The sequence below is a fragment of the Gambusia affinis genome, linkage group LG14 (assembly GCF_019740435.1).
Source record: "Gambusia affinis linkage group LG14, SWU_Gaff_1.0, whole genome shotgun sequence".
Taxonomy (NCBI): domain Eukaryota; kingdom Metazoa; phylum Chordata; class Actinopteri; order Cyprinodontiformes; family Poeciliidae; genus Gambusia; species Gambusia affinis.
Genome location: NC_057881.1, coordinates 22,048,673 through 22,072,473, shown reverse-complemented (window position 1 = coordinate 22,072,473; position 23,801 = coordinate 22,048,673). Strand labels below are relative to the sequence as shown.

Genomic DNA, 23,801 nt, shown 5'->3' with positions numbered 1-23,801 from the left:
GGAGCGGTGAGTGTTAGCCGGGTTGGCGTCATGCATGAGAAACATGGAGGTGGAGGAGCGGGGGGTTGGAGACAGAGCGGAGGTGGATGAACTACAATGGACGTTTCAAGGTACGTACCCAGAAAGAGCCTCTTAGGGATTCTGACCTCCTCGTCCTTACTGTCTGTCGCTACGGGCGAAACGGAAAGAGAGGGACAAGAAGAAGAAACAGCTTGGTTTTCTGCGTGTCTTTACATCAACACTAACAGATGGCCAGCGGAGCGCCCGGCTACTCGACTACGTTTTAGCCCCTTAGCGAGTGGAGTCCGATCCGGATACGATGTTGTAGCATTTTGGGGCCTTGATGCTAAGTTTCACAAAGCAAAGTTAAAACGTATTTGGTTTCGTTTTGTTTCATTAAATTGAAAATGCGACATCCAGCTATTATTTGCAGCCTAACCAATCGGGCCAGCCTTTCCTGCTTATATGACTCTTTTTTTAAGACATTGTGTCAATGCTGTAAACTCAATGCAGTCGGTCTTGTACGCAAATTTTGACATGAGATTTTATCAGTGTTTTTTTTGTTAACTGTAACTTCCTGGAATTAAAAACAAGTAGCATTAATTATAATGATGATGTGTTAGAGAAAAAAAGGAAAAAAAATTTTTCTTTACTAAATCAGAAACTCATACGTTAAAAAAAGAATAAAGAACACCTTACTTAAATTTTTAAACACAACCTTACAAGTATAAAGCCATCAAACATGCCACATTGTCACTATTTTTAAAGCAAAGATGAGGAACCAACAGAAAAGCAAAGGACACTCTTGTTGCTTTCAGAGGATTTAAGAAAGACAGAAGCCATACAATGCCTGCAACATTTGTGCTGAACTGGTTCTCCAAGTACGTAACTTTGTGAACTCTGTGTACACACAGGGTGAAGGTTAGTGTTCCTAATTAATGACCAATGTCTTTTTCCAAATAAACAAATAATCATTGAATCAGTCTAGATCAGAAGTTGGGGTCAGCGACCCACATGGAGTCACAAATATGCAAGTCTGGGGCCTTCAGGTTCAGAAATGAACCTAAACATTAAGCATATTTTAGAAATGTTGTAAAAGATGCAGTAATCCGACCACTTCCAAAAGCGGCAAAAAGCCTCAGACTGAGCAGAAGTTTTCCTCATAGCTCCCGCCGTTGTTTTTTTATGTTTTTGTTGTGTATGGACCACGTTGAGCTACGTTTCGCCGCCTACTGAAGGACGACAACACCCACGGGAGCTGTTACTCAACTCTAACGGAAAACCGCCCAAACTGCGTAGAGCAGAGCCGAGTCCAGCCACACTGCTAGGAGCTGGTAAGACGTTGGAGAAATCAACTGGAGCACACACTCAAGAACAAACAAAGATCTCTCTCTGTAGAAAAGTACAACTCTAAAGGATCACAGGTAAGAAAAATTGCCATTCCTTAAGGGTGACTTTAGTTACCAACTAGGAGCTACTAATTACAACACTTGATTTATTGAGCAAGTGTGACTACTTGCGTGGAAGCAATTGTTTTGGCAGTGTGATGGTCTGGTCTGGACCATCAAACTGCCTTGAAATAAAATATTTTTAATTTTATGCACTGGCCATTTATGAAAATAGATTTATCTGAGCATAGAAAAGCTAGCATTTTTGTTATTACATTATTATTATTATTTCAGGTTCATCTGAGCCACGTTGAATCGAGGGGACCATTTGTCCGTTGGTGTAATGGACCCAACTTGAAGAAACCAACCGGAACACACGATGAAGTTGGAGGTATCAATAAAAAAAAAATCTAGAAGTTTCACAGCACAAACCAACAAGGCTGTCAAATGTGTAAAATACACAGTTAGATGTAGCCATAAACTGTTTATCTGAACTTCTGTAGGAACAAAAAGGCTCCGAAATGTGACCTTTTTACAGACATATGACCAAGACTGTTAAAAAGTTAAAAATACTGTTTCACCCTGAAATTGTAAATCATATCCAGACGCTGTGAAGCTGCTCTGATAAGCTGCCCGTTTATAACTGATCTGAAGTGATTATGGTTCTAGAAGAGCAGACTAACGCCGTCAATTTAAAGATTTTCTAATGGTGGACGCATGTCCAAGATCTTTAAGTTGTGTGTGTCACCGAGAGGCCCTTCGAAAGGCAGCTAAAAGTAAAGTTAGTATAAGACACATATTGAATGTAATATTCATGAGAGAGGTTGAATGTAAATAAGCGGCAGTTCTTATCAGACAAACTCAAGGCGGCTCCTAGGATGTCCTGTTACAACTGGGAGATTTATGGCCTCTTATCTCCATTTACAAGGACAAAGACAGAGCACCTGTAGTTATTTTGTCACCAAGTCATTTTTTACTTCAGAATGGCTTTTAATTCTCTTTGAACTTACCCGCATTTTGCTGCCTTTAAACCACAAATTTAAGGGAACGTTTCTACGGCCTTAATGGTAGAGTGTGAAGAAGAAAGCTATGTGAGCTGTTGCTAGCAGTTAGCCAGGTAGGGATAGCAAACGCAACAAAGTGAAAGTTTTTTTAATCCCTAAAAATGGTAAAAGTGATGTATGGTGGGGACCCAACACCGAACATCAGCCTGAAAACTTCACACATGGTGAAACGTGGCAGTGTATCACAGTGTAGTGTGGCGATGCTTTTCTTGAGCAGAAATAGTGAAGTTGATCACTGCTGAAGGGAATTTAGGGATTATTGTTATTAGACAAAATTCAGCACAAACAGAACTAAAGACTCTGGAATTTGTGGTTGAAAAGGAGCAAATTATGAAATTCTGTTTTCTATACGTCTTGAGTAACTGTCTACGACAGCGACTAGGACAATTGTAGACAGCAAAAAAAAAAAAAGAGTACATTTCCACCAAGAAAACTCAGAAACTTATATTAATCTCAGAAATTTTCTAGAAAAATCTTAGAAATTTTGAGATTACTCTCAGAAATTTACAAAAACAAAATCTGAAATTTTCAACCTTAGAAACTCAAAGGTTGAGTTTCCCAAATTTGAAAGTTTTTGACTTCTAAACCTCAGGAATTTCTACATTTTTTTCAAGAAAATTTCTGGTTTTGTTCTAGCAACTTTTTGACTTTTCAACTTCTTTTTTTTTTGGTGGAAATTTACTCCCCCCAGCCCCGTACTACATACAATGTCTAATATGCAGCCATAACTTTCACACACCTTGAGGACATTGGGACAACATGGAGGATTAAATGTCGACTGGTTGTTGCAGAACTTTAATAGCGCCTGTTTAATGCTTGGCATTGAGGTTTGTTATAAAGGTTTGTTTCCCCTCTGAATGCCAATAATGCATTTGAAGAACCTTCTCTTTGGGTTCCAGCTTCTTTTTCTCTTTCACACACACAGCATTTGAGTTATCTAAATGCCTCTGACCTAAGAAAGAGCGCCTCTTGGTGCTGAGATCGGCGGCCATGCGGACGTTGGTGCACAGGTTGAGCATGACCAGCATGGTGCAGATCATGATGATGCTCTGCCACAGCAGCGCATCGTCGTAATAGCGGCCCAATCTGGAAAGGAAAAATGGAGAAGAGAAGATGAAGCACACAGTGACCTAAATTTGTCTCTTACATTTTGTCACATTACAGCCTCGCATTTCTGTGTATTGTTTTAGGGTATTGTATGATCAACTGGATTTAGGTCTAGACTTTGACTGGGCCATTCTAGTACACATGTATGCCTTGATCTAAACCGTTCCCCTTGTAGGGGACACCTGGTGTTCTGTCTGCTCTTTTCAGAGTTTGAATTAACCATAAATGCACGCCACACTTTTCAGATTTTGGGCCAAACTTAAATGCATGAAATTAAATTATTGAAAATAAAATAGGCGACATTAAAACTTTTTTAAATGAAAATAGAAAAACACAAATGTAAACAAATTTCTAAAACAATAATAATAATCCATCCATCCATCCATTTTCTTTACACCCTTCTTCCCTAAATGGGGTCGGGAGGGTTGCTGGTGCCTATCTCCAGCTGCGTCCCGGGCGAGAGGCGGGGTTCCCCCTGGACAGGTCGCCAGTCTGTCGCAGGGCAACACAAAGACATACAAGACAAACAACCATGCACACACACACTCACACCTAGGGAGAATTTAGAGAAACCAATTAACCTGACAGTCATGTTTTTGGACTGTGGGAGGAAACCGGAGAACCCGGAGAGAACCCACCATGCACAGGGAGAACATGCAAACTCCATGCAGAAAGATCCCCGGCCGGGAATCGAACCCAGGACCTTCTTGCTGCAAGGCAACAGCTCTACCAACTGCGCCACTGTGCAGCCAATAATAATAATAATAATAATAATAATAATAATAATAATAATAATAATAATAATAATAATAATAATAATTCTCTTCTATTTGATACTGAAGTTTTGAGAGTAAAAAAGGTTCAACAGGCAGAAAACATGACCGCAGATCTGAGGAGGACCCAGCCGTACCTGAACAGGATTCTCAGGATGTTGGCCACCAGCAGCACCAGGCACACGTAGGTGGAGAAGCCCTCCGCGTTCTGGGTCCGGTGGATGTCTCTGTACTGCGGGATGTAGGGCACCACCCCGCCGAACATGATGGCACCCGCGGCGACCCACGACACCAGCGAGCTGAACACGGACACAACATGCTGGAACGCCTCATCCTCCATGTTCAGCTGCGGTTCTGAAGTGAAGACAGCCGGCTGGCAAAGCTCCTAGGGGCTGACAGTTGTTGGTGATGATGATGGTGGTGGTGGTGATGATGATGACGATGATGCCTCGGAGTGTGCGCGAGGAGTAACATCCGTGTTGTGGTTGCTCTTTCGCACAGGATGTACAAACAATGGAACCAACTACCGCCACGACATCGATACGAAAAACCGGAAGGTTCTGTTACAGCATTGGAAATCAGCAAGGATCTGATTAGCGGAGTGATTTGTTGTCGTGTTGATGCTAGCAAGAGGTCAGCCAGAGTTAGGGTATTTAAATAATTATGATGATAAACCTAGGTTTTTGAAACTCAGTGAAATAATCTTAAAAATTGACTGTAAAAAAGAGAAAAGAACTGCATTGACATAGCGAGCATTCCTTCGCTGTGCAGCGCAACCGGTTAGTCAGTTTATTCCTTTTTTCTGCACTTCCTGAAACGTCACAGACTCGAACGAAGATAGTGAACTCAGTCAAGATGCTTCACCCGCCAAATTGATTAAGCGCTTTTCTCGCTGTGATAAGAAAAGAACTTCTATCTCATTATAAAAATGCAGGAAACGGTCTTCTTCTTTAATTTTTTTTGGCGATTGGCAAAAAAAAGCTTAGGTAAGCATTACCACCGAAGACAATGTCGCCTATGTTTTGTGTTTTTCTTCAGTGTGTTTCTATGCTATGTAAAAGTCTTAAAAGCAACGGTGTGTCTTAAAGCTAAGAAATTTGTCCCAGATTGGGGAAATTCAAGTGTACAGCAAGGGCAAATTTATTACAACATAAGAAAAAAACAACATCCTAGAATCTATGGTAATGCTCCTTTGTGCACCTCACTTTCTCCAACAGACAACAACATAAAAGAAGTCTGATGGCACCACAAAGTCAAATGTAGTAAAAAGAATACAGTTTCTAGTGAGGAATAAATTAAGACACCTGACGATTTGCTGGCACGTAGAAACTCTGAAATCCATAACACGCTAGTTTGATTTGTTATCCACCGGATCTTTCAAGCGGGGCTTGCCTTGCAGCAAGAAGGTCCTGGGTTCGATTCCCGGCCGGCCAATCTTTCTGCATGGAGTTTGTATGTTCTCCCTGTGCATGGTGGGTTCTCTCCGGGTTCTCCGGCTTCCTCCCACAGACCAAAAAGGTTAATTGGTTTCTCTAAATTCTCCCTAGGTGTGAGTGTGTTGTTTGTCTTGTATGTCTTTGTGTTTCCCTGCGACAGACTGGCGACCTGTCCAGGGTGACCCCGCCTCTCGCCCGGGATGCAGCTGGAGATAGGCACCAGCAACCCTCCCGACCCCATTAGGGAAGAAGGGTGTTCAGATAATGGATGGATGGACGGGTCTTTCAAGCAGATGCTTCTCTTAAAACCTGAAAACTTACATTTCTTAAAAAGAGATTTCCGTTTATTTTAATCAATAGTAATAATAAAAAAAAATGGTTAAATATTGGTGGTGTTACTTATAGGCACAAATTTTGACGTCAAGGAAACCAAATATTTAGGTAGGACCCCTGATTTCACCCTGGGTCTCCTGAAACCTTTTATGCAGCCCTTCACCAGAACCAGAAATATTTTATTGAAGAGCATGGAACGCAGAGGTAACATCAATAATTCATCTTCCTGGGATTATTTTAGTTCCTTTGTAGTTCTATGTCATATCATGTCGTCTCGAGTCATACTCAGTGCTCCAGTACACTTCCACTGCTCTTTCTATTTTAGGTTCTCATTATAAATTCATCCCATTGAGCAACGGAGATGAAAGACACGCAAAGTCTGGATTATGAAGCTTTACAGGGTTTACGAAAATTACATAACCCTGTTTGCAGTCTGTTCACTACATTTGATCTATGAGAGTAAGAAAGGCAAAGTCTTATATAAAAACCAAAGTGACAGAGAGGAGCAATTTTTACAGCTCTGATGGATCAAGACAAATAAATACATTTTTAAAAAAGCCCCCTTGACCTGACCTATCTCACTGGATTGGTTGACAAACAGTTAATAAAATGCTCTGTTTTTTGTCCCCCATGTACACAAATCACTGTGGATGTCAAAGTCAAACCAGGAAGACTCAAACTATATGAAACAGGAAATGAGAGAACATCTAACTTCAAAATAAAGGCGAAAAATGATTATTTGTTCAAATTACCGTTTAAAACTTTCCAGTGTTAACATCACATTAAAAGTACAACACTATATTCTAAAACCTTTTAGAACCCCATACAACTTTGCAGACATTACAAAAGTAGAAACACGGAGATTTGTCTTATACTGTTTTCTTTATCATCTCATTTGACCTTCCGATTTCAACTAGGGATTTTCGTCCTCACAAATGGGTGTTTTTATTTTTGAAATGGCCCTAAAACGACGTCGTAAAAAAAAGTGGAGAAAGACTACTAGCTACTAAAGAGCTAGTAGTCTTTAGTAATAGCTCTTTAGTAGCGACTAGCGAGTAGTAATAGTAAGTAATAGTAGTAGCTTTCCTTCCTGTTGTCTAATATCCGTCCGTTGAGCTGGAACCATTAATGGAACCCGCTTTCGGTTAAACAAATGATTTCTATAAGGGAACAACTTTTATTTTGAAGTAGTGATAGCAAAAAACGGAAGTCAGAGTTTTCGTCGCTCCAGCTGATATGCCGCAAAGTTAAGGGAGTCACTGCCAACCTTACAGAGGCGAAACCCATTTCTAAGGGTGCGCTAACCTCTCCGTTTAGCTAAATACTTATACATTGACTCGTTTGGGATATATTTCAGTTGAGGAATAACGCGACCGTGCGGCTTGGAGAAAATAAAATGTCCAAAACAGACTGTAAAGCTGCACAAGAGATGACAGAGGCGGTAAGTTTGCTCACCGGAACTCATAACTCTTCTGAAAACATTCCTTAACTTCAGTTTCAGTTAAACGTGTTTAACTTTGTATTTCAAGGGCAGTTGTTTTCGTCTGTCTTCTCAGATGGAAACTACGATGCAGCACCTTCAGGAGAGGTTTCTGGCTATATCTGGACAGCTGGAGTCAAGAAATATCCTTCGTTTGCCCCCCCTTTTGTTTTCCTTCTTTAAAGTTGTGGTGACACAGCTTGTTGTTTTCACTCATCTGGAACACTTGAAATTATTTACTAATAAAGAACGTGTTTCGTCAAGGAAGTTTGATGACCACCAGAGGGCAGTCACACTTAAAAAAAAAAAAAACAATAAAAAAAACCAAAACATTCTTTTTACCATTATGACCAGAAAATATTTAAAATCATTCATTGTTTTAAATAATTAGCACCTAAGCCTGCATCGGTAGGGAAGACGCAGGTTTGTGTTGGATGCGTAACAAGCTTGCTAAAGGTGGAGGTGAGTTGTGGGGCTTGCTGTTTGTGCCAACACAACCTCATTGTCTGATTTGCAACCTGTCATAGTGGAAGAACGGGATGCCATCCCACAGCAGTGTTTGACCAGCAAAAAGGAAATAAACAGAATTTTCAGTGGTGCCCATAAGTGTGGTTTCAATGAAAAATAATTTAACATTTTGAGCTAAGATGATTTATACAATCTAATAAAGATGTTGCATTAGCTTTTTTTTCCTTTTAAATTTTATATCCATTTTACAAAGGGTTCATAAATATAGATGGCCTTTGTGGTGAAAACAATTGAAGTGGAAAATAGATGTGAGGAACCAGGCTGACAGAACTTTTGCAACATTTATACTCTATGCGGTTCAGTGTGGAGGCGCCTCCCTGGCGCCTGGATATTTTCTAGGGGAAAATAAACCGGAAAAGCTATCTGCTTGCTGTCTACTGATGTGAGAGAAACGTCTTTTACGCACGATCAACTCTGTGGATTTAGGAAAAGTTGGTACTGTGGGTGCGTGTGGAGCGGGGATCAGAGGAAATGTTTCCCCCCCATAGAGGATGTTATGGCCAGTGATGTCAGTAACGTTACTGACGTCGGACCACTTTTTTCAGTAATGAGTAATCTAACGCGTTGCTATTTCAAATCCAGTAGTCAGACTACAGTTACTTATCAAAATCATTTTTGCGTTACTGTGCGTTACTTTCTTCTTTTGTTATTTAATCGTATTTCCTCTACGCGTCTTGTCGAGTGACCGACGTCTCTATGCGACAGAAATGTAAACAATGGAGGGAGATGCGCGTTTTGTTGGTGGAAAAACTGGAACTATTTTGAGTTTCTGTCGACAAGTCCGATTATTATAAGCGGCTTTGGGCTTCATTTTTTTAAAGTCGCTTGCAGATTTAATGAGCGGCGGGTTGCGGGTTTGGGCTCGTTTTTGAACGTGAAGTTGCTCATTTGGGCTTGGAAATAAGCAGAGACTCACAATAAATTCCAGAATTTGTCCGTCATTAAGGTAGTTTTACTCCGTCTCTCCCTGTTCATCATTTCCCGGATGATCCGTCCCGCTGTGTCTTTGTAAATGTCAACTTAATTTATTACCTCTCAATGACATCGAAACTGCAAACATCGAGACCAATATAAACAGCGCAATAAACGTGAAAACAGCCACGAATGAACGTGTCCGTAGTTGGCAATAGTTATAATGGCAAGTGCTGACTAGCATCGTTATAATTATTAATATTACGATAAGTGTCGCAGCCATCGGAGCTGTGGAGCTGCAGGAGGAGCTCTGTGCGCCATATCATATCAAGAAGGCATCCCAGAATCCTGGAGGGGCTTGATCCTTCTTAGAGTTTTCCAGACAACAGTGGACCACACAAATTACTCATGTTTTTTATTTTTTGTACAATCTCCTTTTCAGTTCAACCTTATCAGTGGAGACACATTGTTGATGTTACCATTATAAAATAACTTACAATTAAGTATTGGCAAAGCTCAATGTGATTTTCACAGGAGGCAGAGCGTTGTTGTTAGCAGCTGCTGAAAGTAACTAAAAAGTTACTTTCCTGCAGTTAGTTACTACTTGACTTGGAAAGTAACTTGGTCAGTCAAGTAGTCAGTAATATAACTAAGTTACTTTTTCAAGGAGTAATCAGTAGTCCGATTAAAGTTACTTTTTCAAAGTAACTATGACATCACTGGTTTTGGCCAGAGCGGGGCTGAAGGTGGAGTTTTTAGAACTCCACCCCCCTCCTCCCCCCCGGGGGGGGGGAGGGGGGCGCAGCAGGCCTTAAGCTCCTTGAAGGGGGGCTCACCCTTTCATACTTTGAAAACCCCTGCTCTATGCAGTTCGTCCGCCCTGAAGCGCATATTCTGGATATTTTCTAGGGGGGAAAATATCTCTCTTTGCAAAAATGCACCAAGAAGAGCTTTTGCTCGTCCGCCATGTTTTTTTTTCTCACTGAACTCTCCATGTAGTTATGACATTTTAGAGGTGCGCAGCTTGGAAAATTTAGTCACACAGAGGGACGTGGTTGCTGAAATGCCGTAACTTGACCTTGTGGTGCCGCAGAGACCTCGCAGACGAGTCAAGCATTAACCAGACAGAACTCGGCTCTATTACCATGGTGTGTGGAACAACACACACCCAAAGCAAAACGGGTTGTTCCTGCAATTGTGGATCAGCTTCCATCTATTTCCTAAGAATTGAAGATGAACTGTGACAACATTTTGGTTGGGCTTTGACCAACCATAAGAGGACTGACAGCACTGCTCGGAGGAAATCAGGTGTAATTTTAGGCTGCAGAACTCCCCCCAAAAACTTCTACTAGTTACAAACTACTGTGTTTGTAACTAGTTTACATCCAAACTACTATGTTTGTAACTAATGTAGGTACAAACCTTTATTACGGGTAATTATTTATCAGATCATGTCATTCAAGACTTTCTAATCGAATTCTCTTGAGAACTGATTTGTTGTAACATTCAGCTGATAAAGGTTTGCAGATGTCTTTAACTCTTGCACTGGCTCAGATGGGAACTCGCATCGACGACCTGGAGAAAAACGTAACTGAGCTGATGACTAAAGCTGGCATAGAGGACAAAGCCAGTCCAAAGTGACTCTAGCCGGGCTGGACATTTAAAGTCATTGCTGTGCTGGAAGGTGAACCTCTGCTCCTAGGCTTTCTTCCAGGCTGTTTTTCAACCATCTTCCAATGGTTCCAATTGAACTCTGCCAACTTCCATATCCCCGAAGAAGAAAAGCATCCCGACATTCCACATTGTGCCACAGTGGGGATGACGTTTGTTTTTCACCCTACAGGGTTTTGGTCGTAGGTTGTTCTCATCTGACCAGACGACATTGTTCCTCATGTTTGCTGTGTTTCCCTACGTAGCCTTTTACAAACTTCTAACAACATTTTACTGGTGATGTTGAAGATCCAGAATCAGGCTCTTAGACCATCCCATGTGACTTGACCTGTTTCAAGCCTCCTTTGAGGTTGAACCAGCTATACCGTTGTTTTTTGAGGCACTGCAATCAGATTGTAGCTAAATGAGAAACCAAAGAACATTGTGGAGATTTATCAGAATCAGTAGTTCATAATGAACTAAAGCTGCTAGCTGATATGGCATCAAATCTATATGTGTTAGACTAACCAGAAGTATATATTCTTCTGTATATGTTTATGTACCAGCCGTGTACCATTACTGTTTCAAGTTCCTGTGTCTAGATGTAGTTAGGAGATTCATCAGCTTCAATATTTTTGATCCAACCTCCGCTAACATTGGTGCTTTCTATCAGTCCTGCTTTGAATGGACTTTCATTAAGAGGGTTCTTGTTTTCACTGCTTCCACTTTATTTGGATATATTTTAAGATATGTTGAATGCATTTTCTTGTATATTGCTATATTATTTTCTTTACTAAGTGAAATAAAGTTTATATGACACTTTTTGGAGTCTAAAATGTTGATTGTGCAGAGAACCTAACAAAATGTGGGTCCATCATTTAATCTACTCCGTTCTGCTTAGTGTGTTAAGGTATTTTTTTTTTGTTGCCAGTGTTTCACACAGCCTCAGTTATTGGAATGTTTTCCTCAGTTTGTGAATGCATTGTCACAACCCCCCCAAAACAAATCCATTTACATCCAAACATCATTTGATACCCCAATCTACCTACTTCCTTTTTTCTTTAAATTACCTTCTCATTGCTTAAGCAACTGTGCTCTGTGAAATAATGCATTTTTTATGGTGCTAATTTCAGTAATGTTTATTAAAAATGAATGTGTCATCTGCCACGGCATGTTGATCTTCATGAAAAAGTGATGCTAGTTTTATGTAGAGGGATTAAAAAAAAACAACAACTAATACATGCAACAAACTATGAAGCAAGTTACCGGCGGAGAATCGATTCCTGGTAGGGCTAAATCAAATATTCAGCACATGAAGGTTAGACTGTAAGTGATGGAAAGACATTAAAGTCAAAATAACTAAGTGCCCAAATTAATGGATTGCTTCTTAGAGTACAATACCTCCCTCTAGTGGTCACATCCTGTCACTACAGGTTTGACTCTGACCATGGTGCTGAAGTCTTTAAATTATAGAACTAGAACATTTTGGAAGAAATTTGAATGGGGAAAGCCAAAGTGTGCCCGTCGGTTGGAACCCAGCGTTCTGAGGCTAAAAATTAGCATCAATGCTAAAGTAAGTAAGTAAGTAACATCCTGAGCATGTTGCTCAAACATGTTGAGCAACATGGACCTACTCCATTCAGTATATTAAAATGAGTGTATAAGCTAAAATTAGCAAAAAAATGCTAATGTTATCCTAATGCTGCCAGTGGAGTGGGGTATAACTAGCACGTTGTCTTACATTGAATTCCTCCATTCAGTGCAAAACATGGCTAATAAATAAAATAGCTAAAAAGTGTATTTTAGGAAAAAGGCTGCTGCTAATGTGGGCAGTAGTTACTGCTAATGTTTGTGTTAATGTTAATGCACTATCTTCTGATTTTTACTATTGCTAAAAAATCAGACGTTTACTTGGTGGCACTTGGTTACCAGAAGCTGCTTTGCAAGGCATTTCAATGCTCTCCTGTGCATTGCTATGGCAAGCCCCAGTTAAAGTTTTATGTTGGAAAAAATGAATACAGCTATAACTTAGTATGTGTTACAAAATAAGTGTTATCAATACTTTTCTATTATCCATGTGATGTAAAAAGAAAGCAGTAATAAAAAAAACAAAAAACAAAAAAAGTTTCTTTGTTGGTGCACTTGCGTAATTTGTCCTTTAGATGGCACTATTTATCAAACTTTTATTCTCGTCACCTCTGCTCTCTAACTGGCTTTCTATCACCTGTAAGGAATATTTTAACGTGACAGAGTGAAACACAGACACACACACACACCCACACACACACATCCCCACGCACACACACACAGCAGCCTTGGCTTCGTGTTTGCTTCAGTCTGTGTGGCCGCACCGCGTGAGCTGAGCTCTGTGTGCTTCGGCGCACTTCAAATACCACCTGGCCCCACTGTGATGCTCGGGTAAAGCCAAAAGAGCATGAACGCCGCTGACCGTGTTGCTATGGCAACCAGCAACAGCGTACCGGCGTACCGTGGTTTTGCATGTATGTGCACCGAGAGCCACGTGTGTCTTCGCCGGGTTGGCAAAAAGCAGACACGCGGGTGGGGTGAGAGAGGATGATGATGATGATGATGATGATGATGATGATGATGATGATGATGATGATGAGCGGCGCGCGAGGCGCCGTTGCAGCGTTACGTGATGCTTCGTTAGAAGTCAGGGCGGCAAATGAGAGAGTTCACACACACGCACACACACACACACGCACCCACCCCGGCCCCTCCTTTCCCTCACCGTGGAGTGTTGAGTGGGCGTGTGGAGAGCCGTGGCCGGTGGCGAGGTGAGCTAGAGAGGTTCAGCTCTGCGGCCCACGTTGGGATGGAAGCTGGGTGTTTTAGTGGCTTGTCTGCATCCATAGGGACTCCGCACTGGATCGGGGGTGGCGGTGAGGAGGAACCTCACCCGTGGGCAGAGGACACACTTCAAGCACTGTGTCCTCTACCCACCCCTCTTCTCCATCCTGATGCTTTGAAACACTTCACTTTAAAGGTGAAACACAAGCAAAATGCCAACACTGTAAAGTGGCTTCTCCAACTCAGTGGTAGACACCTATACATGTGTCGGATTTGCTTTTGAAGGAGCAGTGTTATGTGTTTTCCAGGCACGTAGTTCAATTTTATAACACAGTCAAGAAAATGCTGTATATATCAAATATGTCTTAAAAGAAATGTTTGCTTTGTAATTTAACACCTTGAGATTGACCTGGGCTGCACAGTGGCACAGTTGGTAGAGCTGTTGCCTTGCAGCAAGAAGGTCCTGGGTTCGATTCCCGGGGATCTTTCTGCATGGAGTTTGCATGTTCTCCCTGTGCATGGTGGGTTCTCTCTGGGTTCTCCGGCTTCCTCCCACAGTCCAAAAACATGACTGTCAGGTTAATTGGTCTCTCTAAATTCTCCCTAGGTGTGAGTGTGTGTGTGAATGGTTGTTTGTCCTGTATGTCTCTGTGTTGCCCTGCGACAGACTGGCGACCTGTCCAGGGTGAACCCCGCCTCTCACCCAGAACGTAGCTGGAGATAGAAACCAGCACCTCCTGACCCCTCTAAAGGACAAGGGTGAACAGAAAATGGATGGATGGATGAGATTGGGCCTCTGTCTCTTTAAGAAACTCACGCTCATTCTGAAAAGGTACCTTAAAGTATCTTAGGAGGCATTATTAAAACACACACACAAAAAATCAATAATCGAAACATTACATTTTTCCAAGTGCTGTCATCACACCTCAAAATGTTGGTTAGTGATTAATTCATTGTGGTTCAAAAGCAACTCTAAACAGTCTAGATATAAAGGAAGTCAGTGTTTCAGTTGTTTTGCAGTTTTCTGGAAGTTTGTTCCAGATTTGTGGTGCATAGCAGCTGAATGCTGCTTCTCCTCATTTGGTTCTGGCTTTGGGAATGCAGAGCAGAACCAGAAGACCTGAGAGGTCTGGAAGGTTGATACAACAATAGCAGGCCTTTAATCTATTGTGGTGCTAAGCTGTGATTTATAAACTAACAATAGTATCTTAAACTCTATTCTCTGAGCTACAGGGAGCCAGTGGAAGAACTTTAGTTATCACAACACTGCTCCTCTTTTAACCCTTTCACATTTTTACCAGCATAGCACTGAGAAGTAGCACTTATAATGACCTCAGCAGATGTACAGTTCCACCAGGTGTTTGCTAATTGCTTCTGGCTAGTCTGAAGGAGCCTAGTGGGGGAATTGGGAGCAAATCTGGACCCCAAGCACAGCTGGATGATTTGATAGACACTTTTAGGGCAACATAGTTTATTACAACGACTCTTTTAAGACACTTAGCGATAGTAACAACAACTTTTAATTTCCCTTTGAAAAAAAAGAAGAAGTATTTTTCAAACTGAATTGTACTTTAGTGGGATTTGGTTTGGATAGGTTATATTTGTCTGACATTAAAATCTGGCCAATTATCTGAAACATTTAAGTCTGACAAGTATTCGATGAGCAAAGACGAAACTTTCTGATAGCTCTGAACGCAGGCTCCCAGTTATACCTCCGACTGCAAGTGTGATCCGGTGATTGTACACTGCCACACCGCATCTTTCTGGCACCGCTCTCCAAGTCCAGACGAAACAATGAACATGAGTCTGTTTCATTGGCCGTGACGTTGGTGTCGGCTCTGTCAGAGATTTTGTTTACAGCTTTCGTTTCCTGGCCTGTCCTCTGGATTTCACCGAGGAGGAGGTGGGTGAGCTGACGTCAGGGTTAGACAACACCTCTTATCGTCTGAATAAGACCGTGAGGGAGCGAGGAGAGGCTTTGAGCAATAAGTAGGATTCTGTCAAACTTCACACCAGACTTCCCACATCTGGAGAGACCTTATCTTGGAGACCTGAACTCCACAGACAAACCAAAGGCTGCAAAAAAATTAAAAGTAAAGAAAAACCCTAGACTAGAGAGTTCCCATGAGAGCTGGTGGGTAAAAATAGACGTGAGGCCTCTGTTATATAACAAAACAAGAAGAAATGAGAGTGGGCACACTCACACTCACACTCACCCAAACATGCGCATACAGGAGACACCTGTGTGCTGCCTACGGCCTGCAGCTCTTTGATTCCTGGCGGGCTTTAATCTGAGCTCTGCTCTGGCCCACCTTTGAAGTGAAAATCTGTGTCACTTTCGCCTCTCCATCTCAATAACTCACCCTACAAACACACACACACTCTCGCCTTCAGGTGTCAACACGAACCACAAAACACCACTGACCACCTGTTAGATTTACAGTAGCAATTCCAGCTCTCCTCAGAACCAAACTCATCCATAAACTCTGTTCTACTTTACAGCGCCAGAGGCAAGCCGGGGCCTAAATTTATCCCAGCAGCCCAATTGTAACATATATCAGCCTCTGTCTGCTCTGAAACATTTATATCTACAGAAATAGAAACAGACGTCCAACTTTGGGCGGCTGCAAGAGCCGTTTTGGATCTGGGGAGACTGAAGACGCTACTGTTTGGGCTGAAATCTTCATATTCAGAAATTTCTCCATGGATCTTTTAGAATGACTGTACAAGGCGCCAGAAGAACTGATGGTGGTGGTGTTGGTTTGATTGGAAAACAGAGTTACAATATATTTTCTGCTGGTGGGGTTTGCTTTCACATTGCTCTGTGTCAAACAAACCAAAACCTTTGATGAAGCTGTTCACCTCCTCGCCTGTGGTGGCGCTGCACCAAGAACCACTGAAGAAAACAACACAAACCTCTCAGAGGAAGACACTGAGCACAACTTCCTTCTTCACAAAATACAAATTAAAATGTAATAGCATCAGAGTTTAGCAAATGTAGGATTTATATTTTGTCTTTGGCAAAAGACCACGAGGCATTTTTCCACACTTACGTCAGACTTACGTCATTAATTCAATTAAGACTAGCTGCGTTTCCATTATAAATATGTGCAAAACTTGGCCCATATTCTGCCAATGTCAAAAACCACAATTTCACAATCAAAATCACAAGGGAACAAGTTTTTTCACACAGTAAGTTTGGAGTGTTGCTATTTAGCAAGATGTAGATATCGTTACATAGATGCAGAACACAACAAGGTGCCAGGTCTGTGGGTAAAATTAGTGAAGGAAATGGAGTCTGAAATTGTTTTTTTTTTTTTTTCTTTTTTCTTTCCTGCAGACGGGGACTGGGAGACCCAGGTGAACCAACATCTAGGTCAAAGCAGATTGCAGGAAAGGAGGGGGAACACACACTGGAGGTAGAAAACATGAAGCAAAGATTGGAAATAGTGGGAACAGATATACCGGAGAAATGAGTTCTGTGGTGAAGAGAGGTCACTTCAAACTTTTGGACGAAAAAAGTAAGAACCTTATAAAATCAGTGAGTTATTTAAATTCTCTTTGTTCTTTCTGCCCCTGGATAATAAAACCTGTTGGTGTTTTGTCGTGTTTTCCCTCTGTCCTCCTGCTCTCCTCACCTCCTCCTACTCGCTGCATGTGCCCTCTCCTCTCTACCCGTCAGGGGAGACTCAAGCACGCCCTGGGGATTGGCAGACAGCAACAGGCCTGGTCTCTGTCGCTATGGAAACTGGGCTGGCTTAACGCTAGCCACGACAGTGAAACACTAGCGTTCACCTGCGACAGGTGTGTGCGTGTGCGTGCGTGTGTGTGTGTTCCCATCCGAAATGGTTGCTATGCTCAGAAACGTGTGTTCAGGTTGGTAGGGGAGCCATGGGGGTCCATGGTGTTTACGTTCACGTCCACAAGCAAAAAAATCAAATCCAATAACATTTCAAAAGCCTTTTTTTGTAAATAGGAAAAGTTCCCGTTAACAGGAAAAAAACCTCCAGCAGAACCACAACCTGGCTCAGTGTGAGTGTTCATCTGTCACGACTGGCTGGGGGTTTGAGAATACAGAGTGTACATGCAAAAAACAAACAGAAGTACTGACCCAGGAATACTTTCTACATTGGAGAAAAGTAAGAAGCAATAGCAGTGGTTGCTGCTTTACCTACTTCCTCCATAGGCGTGGTTTGACTTAAAGAAGCAGTATTATGTAAAATTAACTTGTTTTGAGCTCTACATCATGCCATAATCTTATCCCCTCATCGAAAACAAAGCTTTGATTTTTTTCATGCATGTTTGAGAAATCCTTTAATCTCCCGTGGCAACCATTCAGCTATGCAAAACACCTGCTTGGACCTAGCCCCGCCTTCGAGAACAAAGCTCCTCTTGGAGCTGCAGTTTCCAAGCTTCTGCCTCACAGAGAGGCCCTCCCCACTCAGCTCCTTCAGACTAGCCAGCAGCAATTAGCAAACACCTGGTGGAACTGAGCATCTGCTGAGCTCATTATAGGAGCTACTTCTCAGTGCTACACAGGTAAAAAAGTTGTTAAATAAAGGGGAGGTGATATGATGATTTTCTGAAGGTGGAGTTTCAGAAAGAGCAGCAGTTTCTTAAAGAGACAGATGCCCAAGGTGTTCAAGGTGTTAAATTACAAAGTCAAATGTCTTTTGATGTCCCTTTAACAAACAAGCTCTGGGCAGGTTTTCAAGTTTAAAGGATGAAAGAGAACACATTTAGTTCCAGCAAAAGCTCAGCCAATAGTTTTGTCTAGGAGAGAGTCATGGTTAAACGTGGAAGCCAGGGCCAAGTGTAGAAGCAGAAGGTAAAGTTGGGGGAGATCCGCTCTGTGAATAGGAAGCTTGAAACTGCATCTCTGAGGAGGAGCTTCATGCTCGAAGGCGGAGCTACGTCCATCCAGGTGTTTTACACAGCTGGATGGTTGCTATACACAAGATTAAATGATTTCTCAAACATGGAGGAAAGAATCAAATCAACACTCCAGGCATGTTTTTGATGAGAGAATAACATCATTATAACATGATGTAAAGCTAAAAAAAAAAAAAAGTAAATTTCACATAAAACTGCCCCTTCAAACGTCAGCATAAAAGCTGCCCATAAAAACTCGTCCCAACTGTACGTCCTGGTGTATTATTTTGCCATCAAATGCATCACTGGTGACTGGCTTCTTTGTAAGAATGCTGATACAGCATTTCCATGGTTTCTCTGAGACCACTCTGGATGTCACGGGGAGAACATAAAGGTGAGCTAGACATTATAAACGCTTTCAAATTTCACACAGACTGAGTTTGTCCCTTCAGAAGGATGATTAACTCTTCATCCAGTCGGCTAATTAAAAATGGCTCCCTCCCGTTCTGAACAAGGTGGCTGAACTCAATCAGAATAATGGGATCTTCTGGCATGAAGAACAGTTTTCCCACTCAGCTCTAACATTCTCTATCCATTAAACGTTCCTTTTACACGTAATGCGTTTAGGTTTATCAGCAGGTCTCATACTCTGAAGACAGACTAATGGCCTGTCCACAGTCACACTTTCAAACCAGATGTTGACCTGCCCTGGAGAGGCTCTGTTGGAAAAACACATTTTAATGTCATTACACCTACAAATAGAGCTCATAAAGTATGAATTTTGTGAAAAAGTAAACATTTCTGTCTCTTGTTTCAGAAAGTGAAACTTGTATTGATTCATTGCCCACAGAGTGAAATATTTTAAGCCTTAATTACTTGTAATTTCAGTGAACATGTTTAATTAAATGTCTCAGAAGGTTTAAAATGTGCTACACACCATAAAAAATATCACTGCAAAAACACAAACTTAAAATATAGATCTTGAAAAGTACTAGTTCCACTGGCCGATTATTTCACCTGTAATGTGGGAAAAAATGTTTTGTTAAAAGTTAAATAATCTGCCAGTGGGACCTAGTGCTTTTAAAAAATCAACATTAAGGAACTGTTGACTTAAAAAAGTTCATACATCTTTGTGAAAAGTTACTTATGAGTTAGTTTTGTCTCATTTCAGGTGCATTAAAGTATTTACACTACAAACTAGACCAAAATACTTGGTAAAATTTTGTGTTTTTGCAGTCATAATACAGTCAACAGTTATGAAACAAGCAATATAAATCAGACTTTGTCAAATGCTGTCCTCAAAAATCAACAGGGAGATGCATTGATTGAATTGTTATTAATCAAAGATATCATTTAACCTTGACTTAAATGAAGTCAATGCTTCAGCAATTTTGTAGTTTTATGGAAGTTTATTCCAGATTTGTTGAGCATTAAAAACAGAATTTTGCTTCTCAGCTTTTGGTTCTGGGGACGCAGAAATATTCCCACTGATATCACAAGGTGTTGTGTTTCGACTTTTGACAAAATAAAAAAAATGTCTCCGCAGCAAAATGTGGTAAAGGAGAAGCACTGTGAAGACTTAACATCTGGTTTAAAATGCAACGCTACACATCCAACCTTCAGAAGTGCAAATAAATGACTAACGAGGAATGGCAACAACTGGTGAGAAGAACCGGAGGACAAGATTAGAAGTGTCAGGGTGGAACGGGGGCAGAATGATGGAGGACAGGAGAGATGGGGGGAATGGCGGACGGACGGAGACGGGCGGCGTAGTTGTCCTTTGTGGAGCGCGGAAAGGTCAATTAGACAGTTTACAGGCCGCTGCCGCCGCCGAACACAATCGCACACTCCACTCACACACACAGTCTGGTACGCAAATGGAGGCTTGGATTTCATTATTCGGCTGCCAACCTGCCCGTCGGTTTGCGCGAGTGAGACGATATCAGCCTCATTTTGTTCACACAAAAAAAGCAACAACCCAAAAACCGAAGTATTCTACTTTTCATGCGTCAACAGCAGAGAGGGAGGGAAAAAAATAAATAAAACGGGACTCCAACCAACGCTGGGCTCTGCCAAAGTGAAGAGATCAATGGCGGGATGGTGACCGAGGACAGCGGAGATGAAAGAGAGAACAGAGGGATGAGAGGACGAGCACATGCTCAGTGGGGTTGTCTCCCATGGTAACCGTCTGTTGCTGAATACCATAAATATTCATACGAGGAAAAGAGGGAGAGGCCTATGCCATATTCATGCCATTTCCAATGAAGCATATTTTAATTAAACGAAGAGAGAGAGAAAAAGAGAGACAGAGAGGGTTATTTTTTTATAAATTACTGGGGTTTCAATAATAGATATTTGAATTAGAGGGAGGGAAAGGCAGACAGGCGGAGACTAATTGAGCAGGAAGGATTGGTTTCTGGAATATCTGCAAAAAAAAAAAAAAAAGGAAAAAAAAGTTTCTTGCCAGAGTTTGAAAGGCCAGAGCTCTGGCTTTATGAACCAGAGTTCCCTCTGCATATCTGGATATCCAGAAGGATTTGGAATTATTCTAATTTGCTTTCTGTTAGTGAATAAAATGTTGCCATTTGTTTCAGTGTTGATGTACTAAATATAAAGGTACAGCTAAAGGAGCACACGTTGTTAAAGTTTAACTAACCCCCAAAATAAACTTTTTTTTTTCTGATAAACTGAATTAATGGGTCATTTTGGGATGCTTCTTTATGTTTCTGTGCGAATTTTGACATTTTTGTGCAAATTTGTTTAATTACACATTATTTTGCCTAAAGCCATCTCAATGCAGCTCAAATTGTGCCAAAGCAGTTGAATTCTCCAATGTGTTTAAAGGTGACCTATTATGCCAAACACATCTGTTATTTTTTATTTTTATTTTTTTACACAACATCATTCTTAGATGATGAGATGTTAGTCTGGTCAGTTCTGCCTGTTTTGAGCCATCTCAGGGCCTCTTGTCACTTTAAATCCAGGTAAGCTGCTGGTGGCCACGCCCCCTATTCAAAATTGCCACTCGCACGTGAAATCGACTGCAACTGGAGGCGCAATTAGATGTCTTTGAAAAGCAGAAGTGGAGCCTCCTGCACAACCAACAAGAGTGCAGAAAGTGGTTCCTGGACACCCTTGTCCCTATTGGGGTCAGGTAAATGTCTGGTGTCTATCTACAGCTAACGTTTCGGGCAAGAGGCGGGGTCACCCTGGACAGGTCGCCAATCTGTTGCAGGATGGTAAGTCAACAACAAAATATTTGTTTTTTTCAGCAGCCATTGTACAGCACATACAGCACTAATACCAGCTGCTGGAGCTTTGCTTGGGTTGCTAGGTGACGAGATGCTAGATTTGTCACTTGTAAGTTTTTTGATAAAATGTTTATAAACATAGCTACAAAGTTTCAAAGCTTACCTCCTCTGTTCAGCCCCATGTAAAGCCACGCCTCGTTGCGTCTCTTTGTTCTGCCCACTTTGCTGGAATTTTTCAACATTTCTCAGGGGTGAGGGTTAGACTTTAACAGGGGCGTTACTGTGTTAGTTACACTTTAAAGAAACTTGTATCCTGTCCTGAAAAAAACTAATAAATTAAGGAAAAAAAACGTAAGAAATCTGATCTGCATTCAGATTTGAACAAATCTAAAGTAAAGCTGAGCTGGACTTCCTTTGCTTTACAGTATTCAATATTTACACACTCAGTTGTAACTCATTCCTGCATATTTATTATATTCCTCTTAAGGACAATGTTTTTATTACAAACATACGCTGATAAATGACTAGTCCCTCTTATTCATATAACTGCGCACACATGCAAACAAAAAAAGTCACATATTTCCATATTGTTCACCGTCCTTTTAATTTCTACAATCAGATATTTCATATTAGTGGGACTGTTTGCTGTGGCTGATCATCAGACTCTGTTGCAGAGGGATTTGTTGCTTACCTTGGACCGAAGGATACACGCTACCAGTGCTGCTGAAGCGTGATGGGCATTAACCTTGTGCTGAAGGTTGCACCATTCCCAACGAGTAGCTTTTACTAATCTTGGCCTGGTGCCAGCCAGTGGCCCAGTTTTTCTTCCGTACATTTCTTCTAATGTCAAGCATCAAGACTTGTAGATTTCCTCTTGTGTATTTCCTGTTTACCTTAGCGCCAAAATATGTTTCGAATCAAATCTGATATGGATGTTTGAATTCAAAAATGGAAGATACGGGCATCTGTCTAGTGAAAGATGTCGGATATTTTATTACACTTCATGCAAACAAAACTCCTTTGTGTTTTTGTTTTTGCGCTTTAGGTTGGCTGGGTCAACAAGACTTCAGGAAATCCAAAAATGCTCTCGCTACTGTCGGATTTTCCAGTTGCAAATACGAGAAGAACACTTTTTAAAGTCAGAAATGCTAAACATAGTTCGAACTACAAGAAAAAACCATTCGACATCTGAGAAACTGAAAGTCTTGTCAGATATGAACCACGTTGGGTAACCCTCAGATAACCAGACTCCTATTAGATACTATTAGCTGTTAATGTGTTTTAAATATGCAATTTATTACTTTGTCTCTTTGTATATATGCATGTAAAGATGTAAATCACTTTTAAACATCTCGTCTTCAATATCCTTCTTTCTGCCCTTCGAATGAGATTGCATATGAATGACGGCATGGAAAACAGTTGCCTTCTCTTACAAATGCTATGTGCATGTCACTTCAAGATCAGGAATATGCTCTAGTAAAATAATATTACTGTATAAGAATAAAGAAAGCTGTAAAAAATATGACTTGTAATACTTTGTAAATTGATTTTTGCTTTTTCTGCTTAGTTACATTTAAATGTCTAAAGTCATCAAATCAATTTTAATAAAAGACAAAATAGCCTGAGTACTATGGTTTCATTTATTTGCTACAGGTAATCAAATTAATTTCATCCAAGTAAATATATCAAGCTTGTTGAGTTGTAATGCTAAACAAATGTAAATAAATTAAGTTGACAATTTTTATTTGATTACATATAGCAAATTAACTATTTTTTTAAGCAGGAGCTCCATTCTTTTTTTCAGTGTACACATGGAGATAAGCCCACAATATACTTACATCTTACATCTGCACATAAACACGTTACATTACATAAGCATGCTGCATACACACCTTGCGTAGACAAATAAGCATATTTTTGGCAACAATGAAACCCCATACAAGTCCACCTGTTTCCAGCGGTCTTGTCTTCCATGTCAGAACTTACATCTCATTGGGCTGCCAGTCATTTTGTTGAAGGTGACGTCCATTCTCTAGTGAACATGCGTTAGTGCAAAAAACCGTCCAAGATTGCTAATTTGATCAATTCTACAAGAAAAGTGGACATAAATCTTTCCACAGCGATTTTAGGCCCTGATAAGCAGTTATTGGTACTTGGTTGCAGCCGTTCTTTGCACAAACAATTATATGTTTTGAG

At 41.0% G+C, this 23,801-nt stretch overlaps 2 protein-coding genes across 3 annotated transcripts in view; one reads left to right on the top strand and one right to left on the bottom strand.

Moving 5' to 3' along the window:
• LOC122843339 (solute carrier family 66 member 2) overlaps nt 1–5,453 on the bottom strand; it is a 32,572-nt gene extending 27,119 nt beyond the window's left edge. The window contains exons 1-3 of one of the 2 annotated variants that reach the window (XM_044138008.1): nt 4,470–5,453; nt 3,405–3,538; nt 119–169 (exon numbers count right to left, since the gene is read on the bottom strand). In XM_044138008.1, coding sequence (XP_043993943.1) covers nt 119–169; nt 3,405–3,538; nt 4,470–4,672 — 388 coding nt within the window. In that variant the 5' untranslated portion in view covers nt 4,673–5,453. The remainder of the gene's footprint in view (nt 1–118; nt 170–3,404; nt 3,539–4,469) is intronic. The other variant, XM_044138010.1, reaches the window with a different exon arrangement.
• LOC122843333 overlaps nt 1–23,801 on the top strand; it is a 705,002-nt gene that overhangs the window by 200,666 nt on the left and 480,535 nt on the right. The gene's annotated exons all lie outside the window — the stretch shown is intronic.